This window comes from Panthera pardus, unplaced genomic scaffold, assembly GCF_024362965.1.
Source record: "Panthera pardus isolate Hobbes unplaced genomic scaffold, ASM2436296v1 HiC_scaffold_15, whole genome shotgun sequence".
Classification (NCBI taxonomy): domain Eukaryota; kingdom Metazoa; phylum Chordata; class Mammalia; order Carnivora; family Felidae; genus Panthera; species Panthera pardus.
Window position 1 is genome coordinate 24,823,825 of NW_026526710.1, and position 13,088 is coordinate 24,836,912.

Genomic DNA, 13,088 nt, shown 5'->3' on the forward strand with positions numbered 1-13,088 from the left:
ATTGCCAGACGTCTGAGTGATTCCAGTTTTCTCTCCCAAAGTGCATCAGGAAATATCAGTGAGATCCTAAGGATCCCATTTAGGGCATCTTCTCTAGGATTCATGTATATTCTTTCTGAAACCCTTCCCAAATCTATGGTAGCTCTGTTCTGGAGACCTTGCAAAGGACCGTTTTCAGCCTATGTCTTCCCTGGTGGTCAAGAGGAACTTGAATGACTTTCTGGTGTTTTTATTCTATGGCATCAATCTATGTGTCTCTTGAGAACAATACCACATTGGTTTTATGACTACAGCTTTGTAATATAATTTGAAAGTGCGAAGTATGGTGTCTCGAGGTTTGTTCCTTCTCAAGATTGCTTTGGCAATTTGGGGTCTTTTCTGGTTCTATACAAAATTCAGGTTTTTTTTTTAAATTTCTGTGCAAAACATCATTGGAATTTTTATGGGGATTTCATTGAATTTATAGAGTGCTTTGAGTAGCGTGGACATTTTAGCATTATATTTAATGTGGAGATCCCTGGATTTAGGAATTACCTGGAGGCTGTGTGTGAGGTCTAAGGATTTGTCTAAGATGACCTCCATCTCTGTGCTTAAAATGTGGATGGATTGGGTGCCTGGGTGGCTCAGTCGGTTAAGCGTCCGACTTCGGCTCAGTCATGATCTCACTGTCCGTGAGTTCGTGCCCTGCGGCGGGCTCTGTGCTGACAGCTCAGAGCCTGAAGCCTGTTTCAGATTCTGTATCTCCCTCTCTCTCTCACCCTCCCCCGTTCATGCTCTGTCTCTCTCTGTCTCAAAAATAAATAAAAACGTTAAAAAAAATTAAAAAAAAATGTGGATGGATTATGATGATTCAAACAAAGAAGAGATACTAGTTTTGGCAATAAGGTAAAGAATGTGGATATGTGCATTTTTCCTTTTTTTTACTGATGTATTCTTTAAATAACAAAAACCTTTCCAGAGCACCAGCTAACCGGTAAGCTGCAGACACTCAGTGCTGCAAGGACAAACAAAAGTGTCAAGGTCGTGGAGCATGTTGGGTTTTCATGTGACTCACTATGACAGACAAGGAGGAGATGTTTCATGGGAGGTATTCAACGGGAAGCATTAAATATTTATAGGGCTGGAGCACACGGTTCTATGTTAACCGAGAGTTGATGACTAGAAGTGTGTGTGTGTGTGTGTGTGTATAACTATATCTTATATTTTATTTATACGTAGTTTGTGTATCCCAGGAGATATATCCCAGGAGATATATCCTAGATGTATTGTCAAGAACAGGGCAGAGAGGAATTAGATAAACCACTGGGGAAAATAATTGTGTGAATATTTACAGGAGGAGTAGAACCTTGCGTGACACAGAGAAGGACTGGAGAGGGATCTGGTGTGAGTAATTATAAAACATTGCACACTGAAAAAGGAGGGCTTAGAGCACCAGGAACTTCTGGGTCATGGGACTGAGCTCTGTCGGGTAGTAAGCTCTGTCTGGAAAATACCTGTTCGGGTATTTTCCTGCTGGCCTGCCTCACAGCCCTGTCCTCTCAGTGTCAGTGTGAACAGGCCACCGCTGACCCCGGTCCTGGTCACCCAGCTGCTCTGACAACACACAGCATCCCTAGAGGACACTCAGACCTTTGCAGATGGATATTTGAGCTTTCAGTACTCAGGGAAGGAGCATGAGTAGATCCTCTTCCGGGTGCTTGGGATGGAGACATTAATTTTCTTCAGGTCACTAACAGCGTCCAGGCTGCTCACCATAGGGCTTAGTTTACAGTGTTTACGTTCCTGGACATATTAGTGTTCCCTGACATTGGGTTTGCTTGCTGCAGGGCCCTGGCATCACTACCAGTCTCCAACCTAAATTTGTTTTAATGTTTATTTTTTTTGAGACATAGAGAGACAGAAAGACAGAGAGAGAGAGAGAGAGCAGGGAGTTACAGTGAGAGAGTGGGAGACACAGAATCAGAAGCAGGCTCCAGGCTCTGATTCCGTGGCACAGAGCCCAAGGCAGAGCTCGGCTCACGAACCACGATATCATGACCTAAGCCAAATTCCTAAGTTTAACCGACTGAGCCACCCAGGCACCCCTACCAGTCTCTAATCGAAACCAATTTCAAGGCCTCATATTTTCCAGGTTCACTCCCGGTTCATATGTGATAAAAAGTCCATGGGGGTTACCCTTGAACTTTGAATACTTTTTGCTGTTGTTGCTGTATTATGAGGATCTCCTGTTATATCCCATCACCTCCATGGTACAGGCTCTGGGGCCTTTGAAGTCTCTGTTTGTCAAAAGACTACCGGCTCTCCGCAAACAAGTACCCAGGGTACTCACTTCCAAATCTGGGTTTTGACCAGGCCTTTATACTTAGTCTGGAATTTAATTTTCTTCTCTGGTATACCCATGACCCATTTGCCTCTCTATTAGTCCAGTTTTGTAATTGTTCTCGGATGAACATGATAGAAACCCCTATACCGTGCAAGGGACCTCTATTTTCTTAGAAATTCTTTCTCTGCTTATCCATTAAGGGGCATTGAGGAAAGGGAATCCCACTCACATTCAACACTATTATCTTTATATGGGAAATGTTCCATGGGTTAACAGTGAAAAGACAACCAAATGTCTAGATTTTTTCCGGTAATACCAGGGTTCTCTGGACAAGGTAGGATGGGTTCATAGGCCTTTTTCTCTACAATGGTGAAATTCTTTCAGCATGATTCCAGACTGAGTCAGAGGAAAAACAAAGACAGAGAAAGCCTAGAACACATGCAGTTACACTCTACTGGTCTCACCCTGGTAATTACATCTGCAACAGTCTCATTTCCAAATAAGGTCTCATTCTGAAATATGGGAGTTTTTAGAACTTTTAATCACATGAATTGTTGGAGACACAGTTCAAATCATAATTAATATCCACAGTTTATTCAGATTTTGTTAGTTTTTACCTAATGTCCTTTTTCTGTAGTAAGATCCGGTTAAGATTCTTTGTGACATTGAGTTGTGAATTGTCCTTAAGCTTCTCTTACTGTGACACTTCTTCAGACTGTCCCTCTTGTTGGTGCCTTTGTCCATACTTCCTGAGTGGGGGTTATGCCTGACGTCATTCAAGCCAAGGGTTTACACCTGTTCCATGAAATTTCTGCACGGGAATGTGTCTCATCTGATTCCATTTATTTATACCATCAGTTAACAATATGGATGGCAGACATATGTGTAGACACTGAGTTACAACCCAATCCTTTTATGTTCCTGTGGTTGAAATCTTTCTAGTTTTGCCTCATGGGGGCCCTTTAGGTTGGCTCGTGAGCTCTTAGACACACCCTGTCCTTGTATATGTGCGCACATGTGCATGTGTGGTGGTTGTGCACTGATTTGGTTGTGTTTGTTTGGGAGACAATGCCAGACCATGACAGAGTGTCATTTAGGTGCCATTAGTATCATATAGAATAATCTGTGGCTCAGAGTGTTTTCCTCTGTTCACATGATTAATTCCTTTTCAGCGTTTAGCACCCCCACGACCTACAGATGTTTGCAGAGTTTTGCTTCTTCCAATGTTGGATATAATTATCAAATTATTTATAAAAGTGGCACCTCCTTGGTGACCTCTTAGTTGGTTCCTGGTTTGGGTGATTATTTTAAACCTAGAATAAATATCCATGTGCCAAGTTTAGGTTGCTTTCAGTCTTTCGTGATTAGGAATCAGTTGTTATAAACATTAAAGTGCAGGGTTTTTCCTGCACTTTTTTCGTTTTCTGACACTACTAAGGTCCTCCGTACTCATCCTGCACCATTGCTGTCTGGGATAAGATTCCCCCGAGAAAGCCCTATGTCTTCCCGGGAGAACAGTATTAGAAGGTAATATCTGGTAAAATGCATCTCAGGCTTTATGGGGCATCATTGCTTCCGGTGTCACTCAGCTGACGCATGAAGGACAAATTCATGAGGAAACTAAGCCAGGACCGTGGACATATTGGTGACTGTTTCCACATGCAAGTCTCTGTCTCCATCAAACTACACACGTCGTCAGACTGCCATCTGCGGCTCTAATCCATGACCACATCCTCTCCCCAGCCTCCTCCTTTGGTTGTATCTGTGACTTTCCTTTCAAGCAACAACTGTGGCTCCAGCACCACATTCCATCCATTTACTTCATTGTTCGGTGACAGTACACAGTGCAGTCACATCACGATCGTCAACCCCCCCCCCCCCCCCACCACGGGACACAACCTTAGTTACTAGAGGACAGAACTTTCGTGCAGTTTCTTATGTCTTTACACATAGAGGCTCCACTCACTTTCAGCCACTCGGCTCAGCGTCTCGCTCCACCCCTGCACTGACGTGGGCTCACACGTGTTACTGCAGCTACATGAGTTTTGTCACCTTCTACTTTCCATCATGTGCCCCAAATTCCTACATTTTTCTACGTACTCGTTAAGTTTCTGACATGGGGCGTGTACAGTGTTCAGTGAATTCTGATGATGACAGAGTGTCATTTAAGTGCCATTAGTATGATATAGAGTAATTCTGTGGCTCAGAATGTTTTACTCCGTTCACATGATTAACTCCTTTTCAGTGTTTAGCACCTTACGACCTGCAGATGTTTGCAGTTTTGCGTCTTCCAATGTTTGACATAACTATCAAATTATTTATAAAAGTGGCACCTCCTGGGTGACCTCTTAGTTGGTTTCTGGTTTGGGTGATTACATTTAAACCCAGAATACATATCCTTGTGCCAAGTTTAGGTTGCTTTCAGGCTTTAGTGATTCAGAATAAGTTGTTATAAACATTGAAGTGCAGGGTTTTTCCAATGGCCAAAATTTTGAATCTTATCTTCATAATTTTATAATCCGAAATTGGCATTTTTTCACAAATAATAGATAACAAGACAAAACTAGTCACCGCCAATGAGATAATAGTACCAGATGCAAATAAGGCTGACTTATTCTTCAGGCACCACAAGGGTGGAGTTCAGAGGAAAACTGAAAATGCTTCATTTATTTTACTGTCAGAAGGAAAATTGATATGATCTGGCCTAAAAGTTAAATACCTCAGCTTATAAAAAAGAGGTTTCTCTTTCATGAGGACTCTTTGTGTCAGAAGTGTTTTCTGAGAGTGACTTTGAGGACAGAGGACAGGAGGAACCTCACTCATGGGAGGTGCCCTTGCATGGACCTGCGCCAAAGCCATCAGCCATAGAATGAGCAGAATCACAGGCTGAGCTGAGAAGGCAACTGCTGATGTGTTTCCCTTCTTTACAGTTGAGTAACTAGGTTTTTGTCTCACTTCCCCACAGGCTTAGAGCATTGTGTGAGCTTTTAGACTACTGTCCCACGATGAGCAGTAATAATCAGCCTCGTCCTCAGCCTGGAGCCCATTGATGGTCAGAGTGCCTGTGCTGCCAGACTTGGAGCCAGAGAATCGATCAGGGACCCCTGAGGGTCGGTTGCTATTACTATAGATGATGGCTTTGGGGGCCATTTCTGGGATTTGTTCGTACCAACCCACGTAACTACCAACTCCAGTGCAGGAGATAGTGACCCTCTGGCCCAGGGCCCCAGACACTGAGGATGGTTGATTCGGCCCCGACTGAGCCCAAATCCCTGGGAAGAGAAACAACAGAGAGGATATTCCTGGAGTCTAGAGACAAGAGGAGGAATCAGGTGCACACTTGTGCTTCCAGGACCCCTTCCCGTGTCCCCACATCAAGTCACCTGTGCAGTGAGTGAGGAGGCTGAGGAGAAGAGGAGACCAGGCCATGGCGGAGGTCAGCACCGATCCTGCCTTCTGTTGCCTCACAGCTGAGCAGAGCCTCCCTTAACCTCTCCCTTCACCTCTTGATCTGTTGAGAGGGGGAGGGCCCAAGCATGCAAATGCGACCCCCCTGTTTTTTGACTCCTCACTGACTTCTTTAGGTGCCTCTGTCTGAGTATGTCAGGGGGATGGGCAAGGGAGGGGCAATTTCAGGGCAGCGGGTGGGGAGGTCACAGATGTGAGCCCTGAGACAGGGCACAGACAGTTGCAGGTGGCACTTCTCAGCTCTGGTCTACCGTGACCCCTCAGAAACAGGCCTTGAGTGCCCCTTAGCGTCCAGACACAGACATGCCAGTGTATGAGGTGAGCACAGCCCATCAGAGACCACTTCTACCTCCCCACTGCTCTAGCCACTCTGCCCTGCCTCAGGGCTAGACCAGGTGTCCCCACATGTGGCCCCCAATCATCTCAGGGCAGACTGTCTGTTCTACTCAGACTCCTGGACATGAGTCTGTCCATGGCTCCCTTGACTCTTAATGGGTCAGGCCTGAGGAGTTGTCTCTACACACATTCCTCTAACAGTAAAGGTGTATCAAAAGGGGAAGGAGTTAACTGAATATGACAGCGGACACAGGGCTCCAGGTGCCGGTGCCAATGCAGGAAGCAGCAGAGAGCAGAGGGCAGCTCCCATGGGGGCCTTGGCAATTTGGACCTGACCCTGGTGAGATTGTTCTTAGATGTGCTTCTTACCCAGATGGAGTGTGTTGATTCACACTCTATCCCGGCATCTATGTCAATGTGCTCATTGTCAGACGTCTGAGTCATTCCAGTTTTCTCTCCCAAAGTGCATCAGGAAATAGCAGTGAGATCCTAAGGATCCCATTTGGGGCATCTGCTCTAGGATTCATGTATATTCTTTCTGAATTCCTTCCCAAATCCATGGTAGCTCTGTTCCGGAGACCTTGCAAAGGTCCTGTTTTCAACCTTTGTCTTCCCTGGTGGTCAAGAGGAACTTGAATGACTTTCTGGTGTTTTTATTCTATGGCATGAATCTATGGGTCTCCTGAGAACAATACCACATTTGTTTCCATGACTACAGCTTTGTAATATAATTTGAAAGTGCGAAGTATGGTGTCTCGAGGTTTGTTCCTTCTCAAGATTGCTTTGGCAATTTGGGGTCTTTACTGGTTCTACAAAATTTAGGTTTTTTTTTTTATCTCTGTGCAAAACTTCATTGGAATTTTTATGGGGATTGCATTGAATTTATAGAGTGCTTTTGGTAGTGTGGACATTTTAGCATTATATTTATTGTGGAGATCCCTGGATTTAGGAATTACCTGGAGGCTGTGTGTGAGGTCTACGTGTTTGTCTAAGATGACCTCCATCTCTGTGCTTAAAAATGTGGATGGATTATCATGATTCAAATGATAGAAGAGATACTAGTTTTGGCAATAAGGTAAAGAATGTGGATATGTGCATTTTTCCTTTTTTTCACTGATGTATTCTTTAAAAATCAAAAACCTTCCTGAGCACCAGCGAAGTTTCTGTAAGCTACAGACACTCAGTGTTGCAAGGACAAACAAAACTGTCAAGGTCGTGGGGCATGTTGGGTTTCCATGTGACTCACTATGACAGACAAGGAGGAGATGTTTCTTGTGAGGTATTCCATGGGAAGGATTAAATATTTGTACACTAGAGCACACGGTTCTATGTTAACCAAGAGTCGATGACTAGAAGTGTGTATGTGCGCATGTAACTGTATCTTATGTTTTATTTATATGTAGTTTGTGTTTCATACATTTTTATATATACACATATATAAGTATATGTGTGTATATATATGATACAAATCCCAGGAGATAGATCCTAGTTGTATTGTCATGAACAGTGGAGAGATGCATTAGATAAACCACTGGGGAAAATAATTGTGTGAATATTTACATATGAGTAGAACCTTGTGTGACACAGAGAAGGACTAAAGAAGGATCTGGTATGAGTAATTATAAAACATTGCACACTGAAAAAGGAGGGCTTAGAGCACCAGGAACTTCTGGGTCATGGGACTGAGCTCTGTCGGGTAGTAAGGTCTGTCTGGAAAATACCTGTTTGGGTATTTTCCTGCTGGCCTGCCTCAGAGCCCAGTCCTCTCAGTGCCAATGTGAACAGGCCACCGCTGACCCCTGTCCTGGTCACCAGCTGCTCTGACAACGCACAGCATCCCTAGAGGACACTCTGACCTTTGCAGATGGATATTTGAGCTTTCAGTATTCAGGGAAGGAGCATGAGTAGATCCTCTTCCGGGTGCTTGGGATGGAGACATTAATTTTCTTCAGGTCAGTAACAACGTCCAGGCTGGTCAACATAGGGCTTATTTTACAATGTTTATGTTCCTGGACATAGTAGTGTTCCCTGACATTGGGTTTGCTTGCTGCGGGGGCCTGGCATCGCTACCAGTCTCCGATCTAAATTTGTTTTAATGTTTATTTTTTTTAAGAGAGAGAGGACAGAGAGAAAGAACAAAGAGAGACATAGAGAGAGAGAGAGAGAGAGAGAGCAGGGAGGTACAGAGAGAGAGCGGGAGATGCAGAATCAAAAGCAAGCTCCAGGCTCTGATTCTGTGGCCCAGAGCCCCAGGCAGGGCTTCCGCTCACGAACCACGAGATCATGACCTGAGCCAAAGTCTGAAGCTTAACTGACTGAATCATCCAGGCACCCCTACCAGTCTCCAATCGAAACCAATTTCAAGGCCTCATATTTCCCAGGTTCACTCCCGGTTCATATGTGATAAAAAGTCCATGGGGGTTATCCTTGAACTTTGAATACTTTTTGCTGTTGTTGCTGTATTGTGAGAGTCTCCTGTTATCCCACCACCTCCATGGTACAGGCTCTGGGGCATCTGAAGTCTCTGTTTGTCAAAAGACTACCTGTTCTCCGCAGAGAAGTATCCACTGTACTTAAATCCCAATCTGGGTTTTGACCAGGCCTTTATACTTAGTCTGGAATTTATTTTCTTCTCTGGTATACTTATGACGCGTTTGCCTCTCTATTGGTCCAGTTTTGTAAGTGTTCTCAGGATGAACATTGATATAAACCATTATACAGTACAAGGGAATCTATCTTCTTAGAAATTTGTTCTCTGCTCATCCATCAAGGGGAATTCAGGAAAGGGAATCCCACTCACATTCAACCCTATTATCTTTATTTGGTAAATGTTCCATGGGTTAACAGTGAAAAGACAACAAAATGTCTAGATTTTTTCCGGTAATACCAGGGTTCTCTGGACGAGGTAGGATGGGTTCATAGGCTTTTTTCAACATCATTGCAGGCCGAGTGAGAGGAAAAACAAAGACAGAGAAAGCCTAGAACACATGCAGTTACAGTTTACTGGTCTCACCCTGGCAATTACATCGGCAACAGTCTCATTTCCAAATAGAGTCTCATCCTGAAATATGGGAGTTTTTAGAACTTTTAATCACATGAATTTTTGGAGACACAGTTCACCACGTAACAATTAATATCCACAGTTTATTCAGAATTTCTTAGTTTTTCCCTAATGTCCTTTTTCTGTTGTATGATCCAGTTTATGATTCTTTGCGACATTGAGTTGTGAATTGTCCTTAAGCTTCTCTTACTGTGACACTTCTTCAGACTGTCCCTCTTGTTGGTGCCTTTGTGCATACTTACTGAGTGGGGGTTATGCCTGACGTCATTCAAGCCAAGGGTTTACACCTGTTCCATGAAATCTCTGCACGGGAATGTGTCTCATCTGATTCCATTTATTTATACCATCAGTTAACAATATGGATGGCAGACATATGTGTAGACACTGAGTTACAACCCAATCCTTTTATGTTCCTGTGGTTGAAATCTTTCTAGTTTTGCCTCATGGGGGCCCTTTAAGTTGGCTCGTGAGCTCCTAGACAAACCCTGTCCTTGTGTGTGTGCTCATACGGGTATGTGTGGTGGTTATGCGCTGATTTGCTTGCGTTTGTTTTGGAGACAATGCCAGACAAGGACAGAGTGTCATTGAAGGGCCTTTAGTATCATATAGAATAATTCTGTGGCTCAGAATGTTTTCCTCTGTTCACACGACTAATTCTTTTTCAGCATTTAGCACCCCCACGACCTACAGATTTTTGCAGAGTTTTGCTTCTTCCAATGTTGGATATAATTATTAAATTATTTATAAAAGTGGCACCTCCTGGTTGTCCTCTTAGTTAGTTCCTGGTTTGGGTGATTATTTTAAACCTAGAATAAATATCCATGTGCCATGTTTAGGGTGCTTTCAGGCTTTTGTGATTAGGAATCAGTTGTTATAAACATTGAAGTGCAGGGTTTTTCCTATGGACAAAAGTTTTGAAACTTATCTTCATAATTTTACAATTTTAAATTGGCATTTTTTCACAAATAATAGATAAGAAGAAAAGACTAGCCACTGCCATGGAGATAATAGTACCAGATGCAAGTAAGGCTGACTTATTCTTCAGGGACCACATGGGTAGAGTTCAGAGAAAAAATAAAAATGTGTCATTTATTTTTATATCAGAAGGAAAAATTGATATGATCTGGCCTAGAAGTAAAATACCTGAGCTGATAAAACAAGAGATTTGTCTTCCATCAAGACTGTGTCGGAAGGGTTTTCTGAGAGTGACTTTGAGGACAGAAAGGACAGCAGGAACCTCACTCACGGGAGGTGCCCTTGCATGGACCTGCGTCCAAGTCATCAGCCACGGAATGAGCAGAATCACAGGCTAAGCTCAGGAGGCAACTGTTGATGTGTTTCCCTCTTTACAGATGAGTAACTAGGTTTTTGTCTCACTTCCCCACAGGCCTGGACCACTGTGTAAGCACTGCCACTGCTGTACCACGATGAGCAGTAATAATCAGCCTCGTCCTCGGCCTGGAGCCCAGTGATGGTCAGCGTGCCTGTGCTGCCAGACTTGGAGCCGGAGAATCGATCAGGGACCCCTGAGGGTCGGTTGCTATTATCATAGATGATGGTTTTGGGGGCCATTCCTGGGATTTGCTGGTACCAATCCACGTAACTACCAACTCCAGTGCAGGAGATAGTGACCCTCTGGCCCAGGGCCCCAGACACTGAGGATGGTTGAGTCAGCCCCGACTGAGCCCAAATCCCTGGGAAGAGAAACAACAGAGAGGATATTCCTGGAGTCTAGAGACAAGAGGAGGAATCAGGCCCACACCTGTGCTTCCAGAACTCCTTCCCGTGTCCCCACATCAAGTCACCTGTGCAGTGAGCGAGGAGGGTGAGGAGGAGAGGTGACCAGGCCATGGTGGAGGTCAGCACCGATCCTCTGAACAGCCTTCTGTTGCCTCACAGCTGAGCAGAGCCTCCCTTAACCTCTCCCTTCACCTCTTGATCTGTTGAGAGGGGGAGGGCCCAACCATGCAAATGCGACCACCCTGTTTTTTGACTCCTCACCGACTTCTTTAGGTGCCTCTGTCTGAGGATGTCAGGGGGATTGGCAGGGTAGGGGCAATTTCAGGGCAGGGGTGGGGAGGTCACAGATGTGAGGCCTGAGCACAGGGCACAGGCAGTGGCAGGTGGCAGTTCTCATCTCTGATCTACCGTGACCCCTCAGAAACAGGCCTTGAGTGCCCCTTAGTGTCCAGACACAGACATGCCATTGTATGACATGAGCAGAGCCCATCAGAGACCACTTCTGCCTCCCCACTGCTCTAGCCACTCTCCTCTAAGCGTTAGACAAGGTCTCCCAACGTGGCCCCCCATCACCTCAGGGCAGACTCTCTGTTCTACTTAGACTCCTGGGGGTGAGCCTGTCCATGGCTCCCTTGACTGTTCATGGATCAGGACTGAAGAGTTGTCTCTACACACATTCCTCTAACAGTAAATGTGTACCAATAGGGGAAGGAGTTAACTGGATATGACAGCGGAGGCAGGGGTTCAGGCACCCATCCCAATGCAGGAAGCAGCAGAGAGCAGAGGGCAGCTCCCATGGGGAACTTTGGCAGATGGGACCTGACCCTGATGAGATCGTTCTTAGATGTGCTTCTTACCCAGATGGAGTGTGTTAATTCACACTCTATCCCGGCATCTATGTCAATGTGCTCTTTGTCAGACGTCTGAGTCATTCCAGTTTTCTCTCCCAAAGTGCATCAGGAAATATCAGTGAGATCCTAAGGATCCCATTTGGGGCATCTGCTCTAGGATTCATGTATACTCTTTCTGAATTCCTTCCCAAATCCATGGTAGCTCTGTTCCGGAGACCTTGCAAAGGTCCTGTTTTCAACCTTTGTCTTCCCTGGTGGTCAAGAAGAACTTGAATGACTTTCTGGTGTTTTTATTCTATGGCATGAATCTATGTGTCTCCTGAGAACAATACCACATTTGTTTTCATGACTACAGCTTTGTAATATAATTTGAAAGTGCGAAGTATGGTGTCTCGAGGTTTGTTCCTTCTCAAGATTGCTTTGGCAATTTGGGGTCTTTACTGGTTCTATACAAAATTCAGGTTTTTTTTTTTTTATCTCTGTGCAAAACTTCATTGGAATTTTTATGGGGATTGCATTGAATTTATAGAGTGCTTTTGGTAGTGTGGACATTTTAGCATTATATTTATTGTGGAGATCCCTGGATTTAGGAATTACCTGGAGGCTGTGTGTGAGGTCTACGTGTTTGTCTAAGATGACCTCCATCTCTGTGCTTAAAAATGTGGATGGATTATCATGATTCAAATGATAGAAGAGATACTAGTTTTGGCAATAAGGTAAAGAATGTGGATATGTGCATTTTTCCTTTTTTTCACTGATGTATTCTTTAAAAATCAAAAACCTTTCCTGAGCACCAGCGAAGTATCGGTAAGCTGCAGACACTCAGTGTTGCAAGGACAAACAAAACTGTCAAGGTCGTGGAGCATGTTGGGTTTTCATGTGACTCACTATGATAGACAAGGAGGAGATGTTTCTTGTGAGGGATTCAATGGGAAGGATTAAATATTTATACGCTAGAGCACACGGTTCTATGTTAACCAAGAGTCGATGACTAGAAGTGTGTATGTGTGTATGTAACTGTATCTTATGTTTTATATATATGTAGTTTGTGTTTCATACATTTTTATATATACATATATATGTATGTGTATATATATATATATATATATGTGTGTGTGTGTGTGTGTGTGTGTGTGTATGATACAAATCCCAGGAGATATATCCTAGTTGTATTGTCATGAACAGTGCAGAGATGGATTAGATAAACCACTGGGGAAAATAATTGTGTGAATATTTACATATGAGTAGAACCTTGTGTGACACAGAGAAGGCCTAGGGAAGGATCTGGTGTGAGTAATTATAATACATT

At 44.0% G+C, this 13,088-nt stretch overlaps 2 gene segments (V, D, J or C); both read right to left on the bottom strand.

The window, feature by feature from the left end:
• The window catches only part of LOC109261535 (immunoglobulin lambda variable 1-40-like), a 114,619-nt gene that overhangs the window by 34,440 nt on the left and 67,091 nt on the right, over positions 1–13,088 (bottom strand).
• LOC128777057 (immunoglobulin lambda variable 1-40-like) lies at positions 10,476–11,056 on the bottom strand. The segment is given in 2 exon segments: positions 10,476–10,882; positions 10,994–11,056. Coding segments are annotated over 2 exon segments (438 nt in total).